This window comes from Punctularia strigosozonata, assembly GCF_000264995.1.
Source record: "Punctularia strigosozonata HHB-11173 SS5 unplaced genomic scaffold PUNSTscaffold_2, whole genome shotgun sequence".
NCBI classification, from domain to species: domain Eukaryota; kingdom Fungi; phylum Basidiomycota; class Agaricomycetes; order Corticiales; family Punctulariaceae; genus Punctularia; species Punctularia strigosozonata.
In genome coordinates, this window is record NW_006767434.1 from 2,052,838 (window position 1) to 2,073,900 (window position 21,063).

General features: G+C 54.4%; 8 protein-coding genes and 1 non-coding gene across 9 annotated transcripts; 4 read left to right on the forward strand and 5 right to left on the reverse strand.

The window, feature by feature from the left end:
* Positions 1–247: 247 nt before the first annotated feature.
* Positions 248–319, forward strand: PUNSTDRAFT_t19. Its single transcript has one exon. It is a non-coding gene; the product is annotated as a tRNA-Thr (tRNA).
* Positions 320–833: 514 nt separating this feature from the next.
* On the reverse strand, positions 834–2,230 carry PUNSTDRAFT_141387 (uncharacterized protein; the record flags this gene model as incomplete). The annotated part of the gene is made up of 1 exon (XM_007380289.1): positions 834–2,230. The coding sequence occupies exon 1, from the start codon at positions 2,097–2,099 to the stop codon at positions 834–836; it is 1,266 nt and encodes a 421-aa protein (XP_007380351.1). The 5' UTR covers positions 2,100–2,230.
* Positions 2,231–3,122: 892 nt separating this feature from the next.
* On the reverse strand, positions 3,123–4,421 carry PUNSTDRAFT_131025 (uncharacterized protein; the record flags this gene model as incomplete). Its single annotated transcript, XM_007380290.1, has 1 exon — positions 3,123–4,421. The coding sequence occupies one exon, from the start codon at positions 4,419–4,421 to the stop codon at positions 3,123–3,125; it is 1,299 nt and encodes a 432-aa protein (XP_007380352.1).
* Positions 4,422–4,886: 465 nt separating this feature from the next.
* Positions 4,887–7,169, forward strand: PUNSTDRAFT_42281 (uncharacterized protein; the record flags this gene model as incomplete). Its single annotated transcript, XM_007380291.1, has 5 exons — positions 4,887–5,409; positions 5,467–5,659; positions 5,715–5,945; positions 6,001–6,598; positions 6,657–7,169. The coding sequence occupies 5 exons, from the start codon at positions 4,887–4,889 to the stop codon at positions 7,167–7,169; spliced, it is 2,058 nt and encodes a 685-aa protein (XP_007380353.1).
* A 229-nt stretch (positions 7,170–7,398) lies between these two features.
* On the reverse strand, positions 7,399–9,373 carry PUNSTDRAFT_42282 (beta-lactamase/transpeptidase-like protein; the record flags this gene model as incomplete). Its single annotated transcript, XM_007380292.1, has 3 exons — positions 7,399–7,558; positions 7,618–7,865; positions 7,922–9,373. The coding sequence occupies 3 exons, from the start codon at positions 9,371–9,373 to the stop codon at positions 7,399–7,401; spliced, it is 1,860 nt and encodes a 619-aa protein (XP_007380354.1).
* A 1,024-nt stretch (positions 9,374–10,397) lies between these two features.
* Positions 10,398–12,079, forward strand: PUNSTDRAFT_131028 (acid protease; the record flags this gene model as incomplete). Its single annotated transcript, XM_007380293.1, has 7 exons — positions 10,398–10,509; positions 10,570–10,607; positions 10,664–10,821; positions 10,886–11,225; positions 11,284–11,400; positions 11,456–11,776; positions 11,828–12,079. 7 exons carry the CDS (start codon positions 10,398–10,400, stop codon positions 12,077–12,079), a joined length of 1,338 nt encoding a protein of 445 aa, XP_007380355.1.
* A 42-nt stretch (positions 12,080–12,121) lies between these two features.
* PUNSTDRAFT_141389 (NAD-dependent deacetylase sirtuin-2) lies at positions 12,122–14,087 on the reverse strand (the record flags this gene model as incomplete). Its single annotated transcript, XM_007380294.1, has 10 exons — positions 12,122–12,821; positions 12,880–13,028; positions 13,081–13,152; positions 13,202–13,309; positions 13,377–13,531; positions 13,590–13,668; positions 13,720–13,727; positions 13,780–13,827; positions 13,892–13,901; positions 13,968–14,087. 10 exons carry the CDS (start codon positions 14,085–14,087, stop codon positions 12,290–12,292), a joined length of 1,281 nt encoding a protein of 426 aa, XP_007380356.1. The 3' UTR covers positions 12,122–12,289.
* Positions 14,088–14,342: 255 nt separating this feature from the next.
* Positions 14,343–16,358, forward strand: PUNSTDRAFT_141390 (phosphoglycerate mutase-like protein; the record flags this gene model as incomplete). The annotated part of the gene is made up of 7 exons (XM_007380295.1): positions 14,343–14,708; positions 14,780–14,788; positions 14,863–15,041; positions 15,097–15,360; positions 15,418–15,657; positions 15,718–15,889; positions 15,948–16,358. The coding sequence occupies 7 exons, from the start codon at positions 14,343–14,345 to the stop codon at positions 16,344–16,346; spliced, it is 1,629 nt and encodes a 542-aa protein (XP_007380357.1). The 3' UTR covers positions 16,347–16,358.
* Positions 16,359–16,543: 185 nt separating this feature from the next.
* On the reverse strand, positions 16,544–21,046 carry PUNSTDRAFT_124478 (acid protease). The gene is made up of 15 exons (XM_007380296.1): positions 20,772–21,046; positions 20,672–20,721; positions 20,466–20,623; positions 20,063–20,408; positions 19,891–20,007; positions 19,509–19,832; positions 19,183–19,442; positions 18,540–19,112; positions 18,390–18,484; positions 18,079–18,342; positions 17,940–18,011; positions 17,750–17,887; positions 17,466–17,686; positions 17,255–17,416; positions 16,544–17,200 (listed from the first exon to the last, which is right to left on the reverse strand). Exons 1-15 carry the CDS (start codon positions 21,019–21,021, stop codon positions 16,625–16,627), a joined length of 3,606 nt encoding a protein of 1,201 aa, XP_007380358.1. The 5' UTR covers positions 21,022–21,046; the 3' UTR covers positions 16,544–16,624.
* Positions 21,047–21,063: the final 17 nt, after the last annotated feature.

A 21,063-nucleotide genomic window follows, 5' to 3' on the forward strand; every position in this document is an offset into this window, starting at 1 on the left:
AGAAAGACGTTTGCGAAGCTCTCTATGATTCCATCCATGCACGTGTTGCTGTGAATCAGGCCCTCCGTTTGGCACGGACTTTCGATCACGCCTTGGCTTCCACTGTCTGATAATTACTTATCTGCTGGATTTGCTGTGGTGTATGCAATAATTGTAACGGTTGCCAGCTGGTTTGGCCCGGGTTCTCGGACCTTCTGTTAGAGTAGGCCCTTGTACACACATATAGCCTCTGCAATATTTTCATACATCCCGCTTAGCTCAGTGGTAGAGCGCGTCACTAGTAATGACGAGGTCAGTCGTTCAAGTCGGCTAGTGGGAATTTATTAGGGGCTCACCCTGATCCTCCATCGCGGTGGGCCCAGAAGGGCAGATCAGGGCGAAATGTTTGGGCATGTCAGTCATCACATGCTGGCCCCCTACGGGAGATACCCCGAAATTAGACGATCGAACAATCGTAACACGCATAAACCTGCGGAATTTAGAAGTGTGACATACGCAGAAATGCATATATTGAAACCATACCCGGGTATCAGACGTATAATTTAACATGCGGATACTGGTGGCACAAGTCCGGTCAATGCGGGAACGAGCGGGCTCCTACGCGCCGTAACACACACATCGCGGGTCAAGCGGGGAGATTTGGTCGTAAGCGCCTCCCAGGTGCTGGGCCGTTCGTTTTGCTTTGCACAGCAAGCAGCCTGCACATTGAACTCGATGGCTCTAAACGGCTTCACGGACCAAAAGGTCGCGGATCACAACCGGATCTTGCACCGACGAAATGAACATCGAGGATATATACACGCGCAGACTCCGGCCGTATCATGGAGAGGTAATCATCGCCTTCTAACCGAAATAAGACCCTTGAAGGACCTGCCGTGCTCATCTAATACAGGAACACCTTTGGCTGCAAGCTGAATGGCTCCCTCCAGGGCCCCATCGATGGACCAGATGACCTGCCCGGATGGCCCAATTTCGATATCAAGCGAATCCCAGGATATGCCAGCGATCTTGATGTACTCGAGTTCTGGGAACCGTTCCGGCTCGATGCAGCGAAGTGCGGCACGAAGATTGCCCTTGCCTACACTGGAGAGCGTTAGCCGCTGGAGCTTGCGGTGCTCAAGGGTGAGACCTGACGGATTCTGCCAGTAGGCAGCGACACAGGTGAGGTCGGTTAACACTGGCGCAAGGTGGAGAATTTCGGCGACATGGTCGACCTTACAAGGGAAATCAGCATGTAGCTCCCGTATGTGTTTTCCTTGAATGTCGAGGACCATATCAAGGTCCAACCCGCTGACGAGGGGATCTCCGTACAATCGCAGGGTGCGAAGGGACGGGGTTACTGCCCATGTCGCGATCCAGAAGGAGAAAGACCCTTCCGGGTGTGCCAAGTCCTGATCGGGTCCGTCACCCGACATGAAGCCGGCTTCGAGGGTCTGTAGCTTGGGGAGTTCAAGGGAAGGTAAGTCGGCGACTGAGTCAGGGTGAGGAGGCCCCCGAAAGGTGTAGTCGTTTTCGTCCAGTATGCGCAACCAAACAAGGTTGGACAGTGCGTTGAGATGCTCGATTGTCTCGATTGCAAGGTGTACGGGGTTTAACTCGAGGACGAGGTGGGTTAACGTGTGTGCACTGATGTGGGCGAGGAGGGGTAACCATGGCACGTAGCCGGGACAGAAAGTGGTCGCGAAGCGTTGCAACGTAACTTGGGAAAGGAGGTGGCAGAGATATGCGCCGGCTTTCTTCGACAGATATGAGTCCTTCCCGGAGGGATATTCTGCGACTGTAACCCAGCGGATCTTCGCAAGGTTGCTCTCGTTGCTCGATACAAGAGAGCCGATGCGATCCGCCAGGGAGAGATTGGGCGAAGATTCCCAGAGGCGTATATCGATGTATAGGAGGGGCTTGGATACCATGTGCCATCTGCGATTCACGAGACAGATGCTCCATCTTGCTGAGACCGTCGGATAGTCCGCGCATGCCAGGTCCAAGCCGAGGTCGTTGTGTTGAGCGAGCACTTGATGATACGGATCCCATCCGGATACGCAGTATGTCATGGCATATTGGAAGATATGGATCAGGAGCTCGTCTGGGAGTTTATCCATGGTATACAGCGACCAAATATGTAGTCGGTGATGGGCTTTGCCAAGGGCTCCTGTAGCGGTTCGGCCGTCGACGCTGTCGAGACCGTCGAGACCGTCGCTACTTTCTTTTTTTGTTCACTGGACGCTTACGCGTCCCCCCTTTTGATTCATCAGCATGCTCCACTTCCATATGGTCAGGTACTTACGATAGAGTATAAGTACACCGAAGCCTGACGGAGGAGGGGCGACTTGTTGTATCTTCTCGAGTTGCTCAATAACGAGACTTTGAACTCTCTGACTGCGCCGCTCGAGAAACTGACCGTGTGAACGCCCTTTGATCAGTTCTGATCTTACTCGCGTCACAGCTCCACGCGACGCGAACAAGCTGGACTCTCGAGCGCCTGAACGCGATCGATGCAAGGCAATTGCGAAGCACGCGCACTTGGTAAGTACATATCGCTCGTCAGATTTTCAAATAAACATTGTGGCCTTGACCAGCACTGATTTATTCTGGCCTCTGTACGCGGGTGTATGTTCCACATATACATATACATGTAACGAGTTCGTATTCGTGACGATACAGAGTCAAATGGAAGTTTTATGACGCGTAACCTCCGTTTCAGACAATTAGAGCCGTTTGGCAAACGATAAATATCGAAATCCTTGAAACTTTCCCAGCCCCACCTCGATAATTATCCGAAACTTTCTTCCACGAGTTTCGAAACTTCTGTCCAGCGCAACAACCGTTTTTGGGTCAGGTTGCACTGCCACAATTCTGCCATCCATGTTGTACATCGGGTCGCACGTCGTACAACGCGGCGCCAGACCCGTGCGATAGCCTTCATGACCAGCTGTATCATAGACTCTGAGTTAGGGTTGGTAGTTGATGAGTGAAGGTGAGGTCGAAGCTGCAAGGGCGAATGCGCAAGCTCGATGACGGTGACATAAGCACTGCGCTCGCGTGGCAGGTTTCGATACAATCCCAAAACGTTTCGGGAAAGTTCCGAAACCAAACTTCCGATATTTATCGTTTGCCAAACGGCTCTATTGCAAGACGCGGGATGCACGATCCATCCATCGCCGTCTAGTCGCAACCAAACCTCCAAATGGCTTGCCCCGCTGATCCAGCAAGGGGATACCCTCGGCGGCGAGCTTGATGGCCACGTCCAAGTCTTCCTCAATGGAGCACGTCTCCTTTCCCGAGCGGGCAACCTCGATATCCTCAGAGTCCCACGATATGCCGTCGAGCTTGATGTACTGAAGTTCCAGAAACTTGCCGGTATCCATGCACTGGTACGTTTCTGCGAGTAGACCCTTCCGGCCCCCTGTGACGGTGAGCCGCTGAAGCTTGGGATGCTGAAGGACGATGGCGTCCTTGGAAGCATGTGGGCGCATATAGTTGCCCTCCGGGACGATGCAGGTAAGTTCAGTCAACTCCGGCGCGATAAGGAGGATGTCGTCTAGATCGTCGTCGGAGTAGGGGGCATGAACGAATAACTCCTGTAAACGCGGACCATGCTGGCCGATTATGGATCTGATGTCCGTCCTACTCCTATTCGGATCTCCATGTAGACGCAGCTTGCGAAGGGATGGTAAATGGGCTCTGCTCGCGAGCGAGAACGAGATGGCACCGCCGGGATGGATGGGCTTCCAGTGTAAGCCTGATATGATGTCGAGAACTTCGAGTTTGGGGAGCGCCAGTGCAGGTAGCTCGTCCAGAGAGGCAGGGCTCCGGGGCTCAGCTGGGGTGTCGTCGTCCAATCGATCGGTTATCCGTAGATAAACCAGGTTTACGAAGGAGTTGATCGTCTCCACCGAGTCTATCGGGACCCGCCTCGGGTTGAATTGAATATCGAGGTAAGTCAAGGTGCGCGCGCTCGTATGAGCGAGGAGGGACAACCAGGGAACGTATCCGGGGTAGAAGTTGGTAGCGAAGTGCTTGAGGGTGACCTGAGAGAGCAGGTGGCAGAGGCGTACGGCGGCGGTCTTGGACAGGTGAATACCCGCAGAGGGTAAGTCGCGGACGTCCAACGTATGCGTCCCAACGAGCAATTTTGGGTTACGGTCGCTCGCTGTCAGCAAAGAGCTGAGGCGGGCGGGCAACGGGAGCCAGTAACAGTGCCGGATGCGTATGTCACGATATAGGTATGGCTTGGCAATGGCGTGCCATTTGCGATTGATAAGACAAAGGCTCCATCTCGTGAACGCCGTCACTTTTCTCTCCGAATAAAAATCGTCGCCTCCCGCGGCGACGGAGTCGTGGAACGGGTCCCAGTTTGGCGAGGGATATTCGGAGGCATGTTTCGCAATCAGGGCCAGCAGCTCGTCCGGTAGCTTGTTCATTTCCCGGTCTGTGCTGGACGGAACATGAGTTGAAGACGAAGAAAGACTCAGAGCGTGGTGGACAGCAGAGCAGACTTGGGCGGTTCGCGCAAGTGGCGCTAACACGTGATCCTGCGCGCTCTAGTTTCCGAAAGGGGAAGTTGTAACATGGGCAATTTGCGAATTAGATGCCGAATTTGACGACTAAACCTTACACCGCGCCGAGCAACATGACCGCGACTTGCATTCCGGCCTCGACGACCAGCACGGCGCACAACGCACCCAAGAATGACCCGACCAGACGTCTTCACTTCCTCTGGCGCTGCGGCCTTGGAGCCAGCATAGCGCTCAACGCTTCGCACGGCAGCTTTAGCCTTTGATGCTATTTGCAGCCATTTCGTCGACGTCATTGATATCCTCCGCCTGAGACCGTGTACATATGCTCGCCCGCGCCCTCTGTCGTCGCCGTACCTTGCAGCCGCCACCATGGCGCTCTACACGCTCCAGATTACCTTCCACTCGGCGTTGAACCTCCCCATCGGCGACATCCATACCCTCTCCATCGACCCATTCATCGAGGCCTCGCTCGACGTCCCCACCTTTCCCCGCGAGCGTGACGACCCACCGCTTACCTTCCGCACGCCGTCTCTGCACTCGACCCGCGACCCGACATGGGACGCCGTCTGGGTCGTGTCTGGCATCCCATCTGAGGGCTTCCTCCTCAAGATGAACGTCAAGGACGAGGACCCGAGCACGATTGACGACCGCGCGGGACAGGCCGTCGCCGACTTTCGTAAGGCCGGCGTCGTGCGCGATGGCTTCGAGGTCAAGATGGGCACTTACGATATTCGGAAGAGGAGTTCGAGCCCGCAGATGTATGTGCAGACGGCGCTGCTCAGCATCCTGCCGTGCGTGAAGATGAGCTTGCACGGTCGTGTGATTGTGTCCATTCGGTGTTTGGGGAAGGCGCCAAACCAGAACACGCGAAGAGCGTACACATTAGGGCCTAGTATGTACCTGCAGCCTATGATATGTGCGCAGGATATTGACCATAGATTGTTATCAGACAAATGGACGCAGCATTTCTCCCCGCTGGTGGGGTACATCACCGCTTCGCGGCATGCCCCACCTTCCACAGATCCCGACGTGCAATCCGCCCTCCAGACCACGACCGGCACAGGCAGAAAGCTTTCAGCATCCACGTTCATCGCCAATCGCCTACAACTTACTGGGCCCGTACCAGATGAGCTACGTCACCGGTATGCCGGCCCGCTCTTTTCATCAGAATATGATATCAATGCGTTCTATGCGTAGATACGTCGGCTACCGGCCCTTTATCGACTGGATGTTCCAGCGGTCAGGGATCCGGGGCCGTATCCTCAATCGCGGGCTCAGGAAACAGTACCGCACCATATACTCTTACGATTCGAACACCAAGTATGGAGTCGTGGAGCGAAGCGAGCATGAGGAGGACCGCTTCTCGAAAGAGTTTGCGCTGCAGTTTCTCAAGATGGTCTCCTTCGGTACTGGAGGGCGTTTATTCACGTGCGCTTGCTTTTCTGGAAATTGAATGCATGCATTGACGCGTCCAACGGCGTAGATACGTCATCACACTGGACGGCGAATGGAGATTCACGGAAACCGGAGAAGAGTTTGCTGTCCAGATGTTGTCGAAGCACGGTATGCACGCCGACCTGGCGAAAGAGGTCGCGTTCAGCGGCGAGTTTTTTGTTCGACCAGTGGTGAACGAGGCCGAAGTCGGGAAAGGCGGCGGCTTCAAGAGTGGAAGTAAGGTCGCGGACGGCAGCATCACGAAGGAGGTCGAGGAGAAGAAACGGAAGGAGGAGGAAGACAAGGAAAAGCAGGCCCAGGACCACGACGACAAAAAGGAGAGCAAGGCGAAACAACTGACGAAGAAAGTCAAAGGCCCAGAGCGCGAAGTTGAAGAGATGGAGGCGAAGGAGGAGCAGAAGAAGGAAGAGCAAAAAGAGGAGGAGAAAGATGAAGCAGATCCACGGATTCGCAAGCTCGCGGGAGAAGATCCGGAAGAGATTTTACAGGACCCGGCCGTGTACGAGCTCGTCATCGACAACGACTCGGGCACGTACCGGCCCCGTCTGGAACTGCTCCCGGTGCTACGGGAGTGGCTGGGCTCCCCGGAGAGGCTCGGCGCGTTGGGCAGGATCACTTGTGTCGACGTGCGTATTCACCCGCTACTACCATCTATCTATACTTTATGTTCTAACGGTTTCACAGGGTTTTGACGAAGATCTTCAGAAAGCCAAAGAGGCGCGCACCGCGCTCCGGAAGAAGAAGAAGGGCGTCAAGGACGGCGAGCGCGTGGCGATGCCTCGGCGAGGTTCCTCGCTGTCCAGCATCGACAGCGGCGTCTTGGGGCAGAAGGAGAAGAAGGGTGTGCTAGGGAGCATGCACGTTGGGAAGGGTAAACCGAGCATAGGGCGGAGCGTGAGCAGCGGCGAGATTGAGAAGGCGTTGAAGGAGCACGCCGATCAGGCGGGAGCAGAGGTTGGGGGTAGCGGGGCACACAACGGCGAGGCGCACGCGTACGATGGGGCAAAGGCGCAAAATGGCGATGCGCATCATCCGACAGATCAGCAAACAGCGAACGAGGGCGAGCGTGATGCAACCGCGCCGGACCCGGGAACTGATACCCGGAACGAGTCTGAGGGGCCCACTGCTGAACCACAGGATGAGCCGCTGAAGTCGGATAATTATGATGCTCCATCGAGTTCGAGTCCGTCCTCCTAGCTCGAGTGATTGCATTGACCTGCTTGTTCGGATTTATTTGCTTTAAACTTGAATTCTTATGGATAGTATATTGTATTTTATACTTGATATACCCTTCAATATGGGCATCTAACCAGAAATCGGTCCAAAGACGCATAGGGAAGGTGAAAGCAAGTCGGTTGGACAACGTGTATTCTAAACTGAACGTGATGTCCATGATATAGCATTGGTACAACACGTCCATGCTGGTTCATTGTGTTCTCCTTAGGGTCAAGTTTGCCGACGGGTACTTCAGAGTGTCGTCCTCGAAATAGATCAGATCTACCGGCGCGCCATTGGCATTGGCCATGTCGAGCCGTACCCAGTACATGAGGCAGTCCGAGCCCGGCGGCGGCACTATGAGGGATACCCTAGCAAGTTGCATTCCAGTTCAGTGTCTCCGCTTCAACAACAACAAATGCGAACTAACCTGAACTCGCCCTCCCTTCCGGTAGGCCACAAAGGTGCTCTCCTCGCCTTGCCGCTCGGTACATCCTGGAACAAAGCCAGGATGTCAGTCCCGTTGACGACGAGGTTCTCCACCCATAGCGTGCCATCCCAGATCGTAAGCTCAACGTGGTTCTGGAAGGGATCGGCGGAAGAAGGCGATGGAAGCCAAGCACCAGCGTAAAGGCGACCGGCTTCGCGAGCGAGAATGCGTTCAAATTCGGGTTGTACCTGGTGTTGCTGTGGTCAGACGGTGCCCAATCTCAAGACACAATCAAGCTGCTCACCAGTCCCAAAGCAGGGTCCACGATGTCATGAGGGCCAGAAAACGGTCCCGTGGTGAGAAGTATCATGGTATAGGAATGTTCCGGGTTTAGCGCGAAAAGGGTGTGGTATCCCGGGAGCGACCCGCCCTTCGTGTACACCCTGACCGCGTCGCCCTTGCCGAACTTGTGGATCTCCCACGGCGCGCCAACCTCCTGGCTGCGGTCATTCCAGACGTGCAGCGGCCGAAGCCACTCGCGCACGACGTGCTCCGGGAGCAGACCGGCGTTGTGGGAAGGCGCGAGCAGAGACTGTGCGGTGACGATCATGTCTCGGAGGGACGAGTATTGGCCGCCGCTGGAGTCCATCGCGGTGCCGAGGGGCTGCTCGGCCCACTCTGGCGTATCTTTGGGGATCGCCACGAGCGCCGCCAGGGTGGGGTCGTCATACGGGAACGCGAAGAAGCTCGCGTTTAGGCCGAGGGCGTCTAGGACGTCCTTCTTCGCCAGCTCGCGGTACAGTTTCTCCTTCTTGTGTCCTTCGCCGAGGCGACTGGCGCCGGCGTTTACCATCCCAAGAAGATCGAACCCGGTGTTGGAGTACATCGGATACGCGTAGGGCTGGATCGCGATGGGGTACGTCGCCACCGCGTTGAGGATTGCCGTTCGGTTTATTTCCGGCATGGTGATGTTGTCATCCGAGATAGGCCAAGAAGGGGGCGGCCACGACGGAAATGAGGTCGTAGGGAAATCGCGGCCGAGGCCTGCCATGTGAGACGCGAGCTGCCGAACCGTAATCCTGTTCGTGGGGCTGCGAGCGTGCAGAGACGAAAACGGGGCAGATATGTGTTCAGCCCAGCCGTACTGAGGGTCTGGGTAGGAAATGTCGTCAATGTACTTGTCGATGGGGTCGTCCCAATTAATCCAGCCTCTTTCCCTTAAAACCAGGGTATGGAACACAGCAAACATCTTGCTTATGCTCCCAATCCTATAGATACTGTCCCTCGTCACCGTGCCCTTTTTGGAAGGATCGGTCTCATTTGCATGTAGAGAGCCAGAGGTGAACTCGAAGAACGAGTGATAGGGACCCGCCAGCGCGAACGAGAGAGAATCGATGTCGGGTCGCTCTGCTTGAAGGGAGAGATACGGAGATAGGATCAAGGAAGTGTAGTCCGATATCTCGCTTGCAACGCGGTCGGCAAGGAGAGGGTCGGAGAGCAGGTTGGGAAGGGGGGGACGACATTCATGCGCGGACCGAAAGAAATCCTTGTTCGAGGCGGCATTTGGCCGCGATGGCCTCCACCAACTCGGACTGGCACCGTTGTTGGGGATATATGCCGCAGAATACAAGCCGAGGAGGAAGGCCGCAGCTAGGACCAGACTCTGCTTCCCGATGCTGTAGCCGAGCTTCGGAAGGGTTGAGGAAATGCGCGTCGTATCGGCGTTGGCCAGATGGAGGGGCAGTTTCTCGTCCATCCCGGCGCGATGAGGAACAGAAGCACTTCCTCCGTCCTTGGTGCTTCCAGCTTTCAAGTTCAAGCTTCAAGGGGCTGCGACGACTGCGGAGAGTTGCGCGCCCTCTGCACGTGCGCCCGACGAGTACGCGAATGATACGTCGAGGTGCGCATCAAGGCGGAAGGGCCGCCGAGAAACGCATGTATGCAAGGATATATGTTGCTCGACAAGACACCATTGCACCCATGTCTTCCACCGGGAACGCCTTCGACATGGTGAGACCGGTAAGCGGATGTGGCGGTGAAACTGCCTTCGCTGCACTCCGCCACAGTGACCTCGTGCAATCGCCTCTACATCAAGTTAACATTAGCGGATCTTGATATATCTAGCCTACTTTGGCCCTCTTTGTCAACTCTGTGTCGAATTCAGGTTTGCAGTGATCAGATCTCAGACCCCGCCCAGCATGAGTTCTTTCCGATTCACCGATCATATGCTGTACGCATATACACCTCCTCGGGTGTTCAAGATTGCAGCGTATTGGGGAGGCGCCCAGGTCGCGAAGGGCACAGCATCCCGTATATACCTACCTACCTACCGTAGGCCATCAGGAACGGCGCAGAAAAATGTCGACGCTCGTTGAATGGGAGTTCACCGATCGCGCCGCGCTCAATTCACCCCTACGGCAAGATAGCGTCCTTATCGAGGTGTCGACAACAGATGCTCGGCATTTTTATCCATCCTCAATCACAATTTACTACTGGATCATAACCCCGGCACAGGATATCAACTTGGGCGGGAGCACAGCAGACACGGACGTTTCTTAAGGACGATGCTCTGACAAGCGCGTCTGAGTTTACGGTCTTGTCTCTCGCCATTCGATATGGCCTGTTCATTCTTCGCGATTATCATTATCCTTGCTCTTTCCTTACGCGAAGCCACGGTCTTTGCATCCCCTGTTACTCTTCCTCTTCATGCCAGATCAGCTCGACCATCCTTTTCTAAAGTACAATCACTGCAGCTAGAGCACGTCGCTCTGCAGAACAAGATGCGCTCCTCCGAGGCCAACTGGAAGGCACGACAAGATGACCCTATACAACGACGTGATATCACAGCATCTGCCAGCTCTCCCTCCCAAGCCACGACCGAGCTTATCGAATGTGCGCCTTGTACACTGTCCACAAAAGCACGCGTTTTGTAGCTGAATCATCCCTATCAAGTTCAGGAAGATTTCATTGACATAGCATACTACGTGAATGTGCGTTGTATATCAACCCTCCTTTTGCGCCACTGTTGCTGACTATGTCATGATAGGTCACAGTCGGCACTCCGCCTCAGTCCTTTCTGGTGATTGCCGATACCGGGAGCTCTGACTTCTGGCTTGGTGCTCCAGGGAGCATCGGCATCAACAATGTGTTCGATCCCAGCAGTTCGTCGACTTACGACCCCTCAACAATACCGATTAACTTGCAGTACGTGCAAGAGCGCCTGCTCTCGACTACATCCATTGCAATCTAAACAGTGCTGCTCGTTCAGGTACGGCGAAGGATTCTTTAACGGCTACGCGGGATCCGACACGGTATTGGTTGCAGGATTCACCATTCCGCACGCTGTGGTGGAATCCGGAACGGTGAACTCGTCGGCGTTCGAGTTCAGGCAGTTGTCGGGCATCATGGGATTTGCCTGGCAAGGTCTTGCAGCGTCGGGATCAGCGAATTTCATGGAGCAACTCGTCGGGACGAACACGCTGTCCGAACCTGTGGTCAGCTTTCACCTCGGTAGGGGCGTCGACGGCATCATTGCAGACCCGAACCCCTTCAATAGCACGCTCAAATCCGGTAGTTCGATCACAATCGGAGGCACTGACACGTCGACCGTATGCACTTATCGCCATGTGCATCGATCCGCATGGGGCTCAATGCTGTATTGTTCAGTTTACAGGTGACATCACGCACTATGCCATCGTTTCAGAAGCACATTGGGTTGTTCAGGCCGATGGGATGTCCGTCGGAAACACTTTGGTCTCCGGGACGGCCGGGATCCAAGCGATGGTGAGCAATTGATCCAGCAGTCGATGTGCTTACAATCTGTTAACCCCCGTCGCAGATGGACACCGGGACGTCCCTCGTTTCAATGCCAGACGACGCCTTCACCGCCCTCGCCTCCGCCCTCCATGCTCATATAGATAAAACGACCGGGACCATGTGGGTGAATTGCTCATCTACGCTTCCACCGGTTGCCTTGCGGCTCGGTGGAAAGGATTACGCCTTCGCCGTGGAAGATTTGGTGACGGAGGTGCAGCCCGTCGAGTCGAGCGAGATGGCCCAACAAGTAGGCCTCAAACAGGGCAGCCTCGCTTGCCTACTGCCGTTCATGGCGGGACAAGATACGTCAGAGCTGGGACAGGGCACGACACCCATGATTATCGTCAGTACTTCCCACGCAGTCCGCATTGTCTGTAGATCTCATCCTCGATAGTTCGGCGACACATTTTTGAAGTCCTACACGTCGGTTTTCGATTATGGGAATAAGTCTGTCGGTCTTGCCGCATCCGTCCCGGCTTCGAAATTCCCTTCGATGTCGGACGTCGTCGGCTTCAAGCTCAGTCAGAAGGAACTAGCATCCGGCTCAGTAGTCGCGTCGTCAGCGGCAGCTTTGGTTAGTCTCGCGCATGTTTCCAGCGGTTTGATCGTGGCATCGATCATTTCCTTGGGGCTTTCGGCGTTGTGATCAGTCCGTTCCCATTAGTCGATTTGGAGAACTGTGCATATGGTTTCCCAGCGCTGTGGGACCCAAGGTGTATAAATATAATGGTCCGGCTACATATTGCCTCAGAGCTCAAAGCGTGTACAAGGATGTAGTAACAAACAAAGCAGAGATACAGAATTGCTGAACATACGCATAACACGACTCCCCGACCTATCCACCATACAATGCATGTTACAACTTTCCCGGGACGTCTTCGGATCTATCCACCGTCTGGGCTGTTGTTTTGTCCTCTGCGTGCCCATCCTCAACGTTCGCTTGGACAAGTTCTACGGGTTTCGAGGGTGGGTCGGCGACAGTTTGCGCTGCGATTGCCTGCGCCTCATCCACGAGCTTGCCATGCTCTTCTGCTTTCGCTTCGACATCTTCCGGCTTCAACTCTGACGACGAAACCTGCTCTCCCTCCTTCCCAGCCTCGTTAGGACTCGAATTCGAATTCGATGATGATAGGTCCAACGCCTTTTCGACGGCTTCCACGAGCGAGTCGACCTCGTCAGCGGGACCCTTCTCCGCATGTTTCTCCGCCGCCTGTTCGTCCATTTCCTCCTTCTCAGAGCCGGACGGAACAGCGGCATCAGGGGCGGTCTCCGCCCAGAGTCGGTCAAGCTCCGCTTCCCACTCGGGCCCGAGCTCGCGACACAGCTCGCGCACGATATCATCGCACTTTCCGAGGAGAAGCACGTCGTCTGGTCGGGTCCCTATGTCTCTGCGGGGCCTCAGTCGGTTTTTTGGTCCAAAACGCTCGCCAAAAGAGGGACACTGACCCGGCGGGTTCAAGGTTGATAAGGACGCGCGGGCAGTCCACGTATTGCGTCAGGCTTGCGAACGGGTGCACCTTGAGCGAGGTGCCCATGATGATCAGCAAGTCTGCGGACCGCAGCATCGGGGCACAGGCTGCGAACCGTTGCGGAAGCTGTGGTGGATGAAATTATCATGGGGCATGTAGGCCATATCAGTTCACTTACAGCTTCTCCAAAGAATACTATGTCTGGTTTGACGAGGCCGCCGCATTGCTCGCACTTTGCAATCTCACTTTTCTGTGCTCGCCGTTAAATTGGGGACGATCACAGGAGAATGGGGACTTGCCAGTATCTTCTCGCGTAGTTTGTCGCTTTCGTAAGGAGCATGGCAGTCGATGCAATGCTGATCTGCGAACGATCCGTGCGCTTCGACAATCTTGTTGTCCGGTACTCCCTGATGAGAATTCGCCAGGAATGACATCAGATGACTGGAAGACCGAGAACCCCCCAAAAAAACGTACGGCCCTGCGTTCCAACGTGTCTATATTTTGTGTGAAGCACATCTTCATCTTGACATGCTGCGCAGGAGGCGGGGGCTTCGTGAATAGCCGAATGAACGAGTGGGAGAGCGTTGGTCGGTAGCTCGCCGGATCCAACTCTTTCGCAAGGGCATAGACTTGTATGACGACGGATGAGGTATGATACACATCGCGCAAGCAAGGCACCAGACTCACATGGTTCCGGATTCTCGCGGAAGAAGGAGATCTCAAAGACAGCTTCAGGGTATGGAAGGTTCAGGCGGGCGAGATTGGCCTGACTTCCGACTTATATCACACATGCTGATCACTGAGAGATCGCACTCACATATAAGCCTGCAATCAGATATCAGACATTCGTTAACGCTGCACGAACCGGAAGACGAACCAGTTTCCGGGGACCTGAAATCGGGTATGCCCGCCGCGGTACTCAGCCCTATGCATCACGGACAGCGGTTAACGTTGTGTCAACAAGCCCAATGGCGGGAGTCATGCCTCACCGGCGCCCACCTATTCATCGAAAAGTCTGTTACCCTCGTGCATGCTCCACGTATCGCAAGCGCACAACGCGCGCACCATGAAGAAGACGTTCGTGCATGCACTCGACTTGATGTACTTGGCCAGCGACGGTATATCCCGGCCTTCGAGAATAATAGGTGGACCCTCGTAGGGCTCTGCCGACACTTGGTTGCCCATCGGTATCAGTTTATTGGTATGATCAGTGCAGTGGATGTCGGTATGTCGGAGGTGCTATCGGGGCGGAGACGAAGCTGCAGAGGATGACGCCGATCGCACGTGGCGCTGCTATATTTGGGTGCATGACGCGGGTGAAGCAAGGAACGCGTCTCTGGGACCGTGGACGGCCACTGCGGTGATGAAATATAACAGCTAGCGCGGGTCGTTTCCGTGAGTTGGCCGTGTCCCTCGTCCTCATAGCTGCGCTAGGCTGCAATGTCTGCTCCCGAGAAGGACATCCTGCCTTATTATCCTCCGCCTCCCGCTGGATACCGCCGCGGATTGGAAGGCTTTCAGAGCAAGAAGGGCTCGGCGTGCTGGAAAACGCTATCTCTCGCTGCCGTGGCGATATTCGTCCTTCTGTGCTACCGACAGCCTTTTGCGCTACGAGACCCTCTGAGGCTCCCTGGTCATCGGTGCGGGTCTAGCACGAATTTCACAGCAACGGACCCCGCGGAGACGTACCCAGGTCTCCCCACGCTCAACATCACCAAGTCCATCTCGCGCAAATGGGCAAGTTTTACGCCTTGGCACCCCGTCGCGAACTATACCCCGCCACCGGAAGGCTGCACTATCACCCAGGTATGGGTAGCTGTTCGTGAGTCTCTGGCGGCATGCACTCACCAAAATCGGATGGTCGTATGACCTCTCAGGTTAACCTGGTACGTTCATCCTCGCACCCAAATTTCTTGGATTGTGCACGTGCATGAGCGCTCATCTATCTCTCGTTGCTTAGCTTCAGAGACACGGAGCGCGTCGGCCCTCCAGCGACGACGGTGATCTCTACGCGAAGTCCGTCAAGAAGCTCGTCCGGGCTTCGAAACACTCGGCACACGTGGACTCTTCTCTGAAATGGCTCAAGCATTACCATTACGACCTCGGTGAGGCCGACTTGATTGGACTAGGCGCAGAGCAGTGAGCAGGACGTTTTATGCATCATCACCTCGTCCGATGAACTTAGAGTGTTCAGGTCGTTCTACGCCGGTCAACTAGACTACGAACGCTACGCCAAACTCGGTCTTATCTCTTCTCAGAACGTTCCGTTCGTCCGGGCGTCTGGCAAGCAGCGCGTCGTCGACTCGGCCACCAACTGGACGGCGGGAGTCGCCCACGAGAGCGAACTGGACGAAATCCCGTTGAAGGTGATTATCCCCGAAGAGAAAGGGATCAATAATACCCTCAACGACGATATGTGCCCGAGCAGCACGAAAGGCGGCAGAGAGACCCACCTATGGTACGTTCATCGGCCCCTTTGCGTTTGGATCTTTCGTTGACTTTCCTGCTATTGAAGGCTTGATACGTGGGGCCCCGCAGTCCGCGACAGGATCAACGAGCTTGCATTCGGCAAGTCAGTCAAGAAGACGAAGAAGAAGCACCTCCTCGACCTCGACGACGTGTACAACGTGATGTCCACCTGCGTCTTCGGAACTGTCGTCCACAACGCGTCCAGCCCGTTCTGCGACCTATTTGAGGAAGACGAGTGGGCTAAATTTGAGTACTACGGAGATCTGGAGAAGTTCTATGGGCGAGGGTGAGCCGTTTTGGCACGAACGGCACACGTATCAATATTGAGTCAGATATGGGTACGTAGGTACGGGCAAGACCTCGGACCTGTGCAAGGCGTCGGCTACGTCAACGAGCTCCTCGCTCGCCTCACCAACACTCCGGTGGTCGATAACACTCAGACGAACAAGACGCTCGACTCCGACCCGGCGACGTTCCCGCTGGGAAAGACATTTTACGCAGATTTCAGTCACGAGAACGTGGGTGCCGCTGTTTCTGTATGACTCGGATGGGTTTGCTGATTCGCTGTTTATGCAGCTGATGGCAGCCGTGTATGCCGCACTGGGCCTTTTCAAGGAAGAACAAGGCTGGCCATTGGACCCTGAGCGCATGGACCCTAACCGCATCTGGCGCGCGTCCCGCATCACGCCATTCAGCACGCGACTCGTGGTCGAGAAGTTGGCCTGCGAGGATGTCGACAGCGAACCCGACCTTGTGACAAGCCAGAGCGAAGTGGCGAAGTCGACGCTGGTTGCCGAGTACGTGCGCATTTTGGTGAACGACGCGGTGCACCCGCTCGAGCACTGTTCCGAGGCTGGGAATGGGGGCGAGAGGGGCGACGGATTATGTACGCTCAAGGCGTTCGTCGAGAGCCAGGCGTATGCGAGGAGCCAGGGAGGCGGAGATTGGGAAAGGTGCGGGTGGAAAGTCGAGTGAGGCAATATACCCCGATCGGTGACGGAGGACGCTACATCCTTCAAGTTTAAATTAAATGGATGGATCCTGCTACTGTTTGAAGTTTATACTTGTGATCTACACATCCTATCGGATCCTTTGCCTGTTGCGGCACGGAGTCTTGACCTAAAAACTCGCTCAATAGCGGTTCCAGAGATTGTGCACCGCGTCGGAGAGTAGAACGATGATTCGTACATATTCAAACCTGGTGCAGTTTTGTTAGATACATGGATATACCTTTGTAACGTCTCGATCCAATCTTAGATATTGTAGCCAATGTTGTGCTCGATACCCATCTGTGCCAACTCCTTCCACGCACTCCAGAGGTCTGCATCGTCGTCGGACAAGGTAGCACCGACCGAACCGGCACTATCGACTTTCTGGAAGGGCATCTCATCGACATCACAAAGCAGATGTTTCTCCTCTTGGACCTTCCCGTGTAGCATGTAATCCCGGACCCTGCGTGCCGTACACGCAGACGCGGCGCTGATGGAGCAGTGGCCATAACCGTCCTTCTGTTGGATCAGTCGCGCGTTGTTGCCAACGCGATCGATGGCCATCTGCGCGTGTACGAGTGGAGTGACCGGATCGTAGGTGTTTGAGAGAACAAGCATGGGGGTGTTTAGCGTGTCGTTCGGCAAGGAAAACGAGCCGGCGTGGCGGAGCGTCGCGCGTGGAGGGGGCTTCTCCGGGAAGAGGGACGCGCAGGTCATGAAACCGAGATGGCCTTCGGCGAAACGCATCGTATATTTAGCTGACGAATCCAGGATCATGGAGGCCATTTCGGGAATAGTTGGCTGGGGACGAGACTCGTCGTACGCTTTTGCATCCGCACACTGATAAAGACGTTAGGCCCATTTCCGCTTAGAAAAAATTGAGCTGGCACCGACCAAGACGTAACTGCCGGAGTATGCGCTGGTATCAGGTTCTTGGGCGCTCTTCCCTTCAATACGAGTCAGGGTCGCATTGACAAGCTTCGTGAGGTCGGCGTGGAAGAATGCGTCATAGAGCTGCTCAGCAAGACCGGGCCAAGACTGTATGCGATACATGTTCTGGAAAGGGGTCAGTGCGAGTCGCGAACAAGTCGGAGGGATGACATGCCGTGAACATCAACCGACGGACACTGGAAGCAGTCGCAACGGATGGGACCGATAGGTTATAGACCGCTTGCGGTTCAGCGTATAGAGAGTCTATCAGTCCATCTATACGATGAACGATCTCCTTTGGACTGAGTTCAGCAAGTGCGCATTGAGTGGTGTTCTTCGACGCCGAGCAAGTAGTTGCGAAACCGTCTACAATCTTGTCGATGTCCTGGAGACCTTCTGAATAGCAGAAGAACGGATTGTCGTTAGCTATGTTCAAGCCGAAGGTGACTGGTAACTGACGGTCAAGAACGTTGTGAGGATAATCATTCCAAATATCCGCGTTTACAACCCCGTCAATGATAATACGCCCAATGCGGGCTGGAGGGAGGAGTTTGATCAGATATTGACCGATCACCGTTCCGTACGAGAAGCCCCAGTCTAGCGAAGATAGTTCAGGATCAGATATTGTGTGGTTCATGCAAGAACCCACAATTGATCGGCTTATCCTCTCCTTCTATGAGGTTCGCCAAGTAGTCGATATCGCGAACGACATAATCAGTACCTTTAATGTTCGGATGGTTAAGACTGAGTTCAGGGAAGTTTCGTGCAAACGGGATGACCTGACTTACCAACGAAGGATATCTCTTCTCCGGTCCTCTCCACGCATTTTGGAGCAAGGCTCCGGTATGCGGCCAAGATTCCACCAAGCTGTGTCTGGATATGATCCTGAACACGCTCTTTGTTTGCATCCGTGACATTCGTAGGCAATTCAAGCGAGAACTCGTTGTGTTGCGCCGAGAATAAAGCTTGGTCCAATTTTGATTCGAAGCACGACACGTAGGGGAGCGTCTTGTTGACTCCGCGTGGATCGAAACCAACGAGATCGAACTTGCCTAAGCGCTGATGAGCGGAAAGCATCGTGGCTAGTGGACTCCCTTACCCTCAAATATGCGTGACAATATGGGGCCACGGGTGAACGTGAAGCCAGTACCCGAACCTCCTGGGCCACCGGGATTGAGGAATATAGCTCCTTGCCTGTAGGCGAGTCAGGACGACCATTTGACTCTCCATTGGAGTCCTGTCACCGCACCTATTCTTACGGTCTATCGCGAGATAACGAGTGACCGCGATTGAGACGGTACGCGAGTCCGACTCGTTGCCATAATCAAGCGGCACGGTGACGTCGGCGCATTGGAACCCGGGGAAATCCTCAGGTCCGCTTCCACAGGATTTCCAGTCCACTAAAGCCGTAGTAGCTGAAAGCGCTCTGTTTGATACTGAGAACTCTTGGAAGAGATGAAGACAGGGGTTGTAGCCATGAAAGAACCAAGCGAAGGTGAGAGCGGCAGTAACAAAAACCCGAACGCCATGAGCTCGCCAGGTCTTGCTGCATTCAAGGTGGCGACGAGAGTCGTTGGCCGGCAACATCAAGCCTGCACCGTCATCTCGTGAAGTCCCCATCGTGCACCGAAGCAAGTCAATATTTTGCATCGGACACGAAGTCATATGCCTGTCCGCAGTATCAGTACCGCGGCCCGCATGGCTCATTGTTATTCTTGTGTGATACCGCAGCCTCACAGCCAGAAAGGCACTCACACTGCCAGCATGTATCACTTTGGCGATGCAATTAAATTCCGAGACCACTTTCACGGTTGGTGACGCACTAAAATATACGGACCACAATCGATCCTAGCACAGATCTACGAATACAACTCTACAACAATACAACGGACGTAGTGTAGCAGAGCAACAGAGTCCCTATGAGAACCATATTTCCTCTGATCTGATTGGCAGAATTAGTAGCTTGCGTGAAAGAGATTGGAGATGAAGCCCCAGGGGTGAAGTTGCTGATGAGTCCGGCTTGATACAACTTGAAGTTGACGACATCGGCCACCGTATTGTAACGTGGAGGGGGCGAAGCAGGGGCAAGTCCCACCCGCAGATTCCCGATATCATACACAGACGTCCATGACTTGAGAAACGTATCTCCGAACTGGGCATGATGATGGTTGAACAAGGTCAGCTATTACCTTTTCAATGAGCGAAGCGAACGACTGACTATAGCCGTCAGTGGCGGGCCGTCAAGTGCAGGGCCTTCCACGGTCATGAAAGGTAGCAAGCACGCGAGACGTCCTTTCTCGACGCCTGTGTGTTTTGCTAGACCAGTGGTGTTTACAGGGAAGACATCCCAAACAAGGTCCTCCATGGAGAAATCGAAATCACTGCCGTTGATGCGGAGCGCGATCCCGGGGAGAGTCGAGGAACAGTCAACGTAGAGATTGTAGCCAATGCCGTCTTCCTTGACTGCCTTGCCTCCCACCGCTTTGGCGAGCGCTTTGATCATCGCGTTGGGCAAAGTCACGAATTCCGTACCCGTGTCCATCTATGCATCGCTCTACGTGAGCATTAATGATGCAAAGTAATATGACTTGTGTACGCACCATGGCCTGCAAACCTGCGGTCCCATGTACTAGGTGGGAATTCACATATAGACCATCGGCGGCTACCTGCCACCATGTTTGTGAAATGATAGGGAAATAGGAAATGTTACCGGTGAACTGGTCAATGCAACGATTAGCATACGGGGGATTGAATTTTTTGGCCATCGCATACAGTTGTGTCATCCACGCCACCAACGGTGAAAGAACCAGAGGTCACAGTCCCATTGCTTTCGGTTGTCACTTGATCACCGAGACTATCGTAGCCCCGCCCAAGATAGAAACTGAACAACGGCTCGGAAAGAATGCCGGAGTACGCTAGTTGTTCCATGAAAGTTGGGGTTTGAGAGAATGATATGGCGCTCCATGCAAGTCCTATAATCCCCGATAGCGCTTCATATGCTAAGCCTGACGATGGAGTTATGGTGGCTGTTTCGACCGTTGTGTCGTCGACGGTAAAACCGGCCAGACTGACCCGGTCCGTACCAACTTCGGCAACAGTGTTGCTCCCGTCATCATAGCTGGTAGGAATCGACTGAGTACTACTGTGAAGATTGTTAACGAAACAAAAATCCTACGATATGCCAACCGTTCGGTCCAAGTCCAAAAACGTGGACGATGAACTTTTGTTGAAGGTGTTCGGTACGCCAACGCTTCCGGTACTGGCTAGCCAAAGGTCGGAGCTGCCCGTGTCAGCCTGGACGATCATTGGTTGCGGAGGGCTCCCGACTTGGACCTATCGAGATAAGCGACAATTTAACCGGACACTATTTGAAAGACATACTGTCAAATAATATCCAAAATCTGCTCCGATCAACTGCCAGCCCGACCAGACTATGGATCCTGTTAATGTCGATTACCAAGAGTTTCATGGGTCATCCTACAGTCTGTCAAATTCACGGACGAGCGAGAGGTGCGCTGAATGGGTTTCGGCTCGGCATGGGAGGGGTACACGCCCTCTTCCTCACGACGCAAACCGCTTTTCAAGTCTTGGTGCCAATTTAACGCGCGTATTCTTTGCGTAGCACGAGCAGCTTGACGTTGCATCCACTGCGTCTTCAACCGTCCGATAGACAAGGCTCGGGTAGACAGCGGAAACGTCGTCGAAGACACAGCAATGGGGACTTGACTCATCACGAGAAGGAAAAGGCAGGAAATATGGAAAAGGGGGGCCAT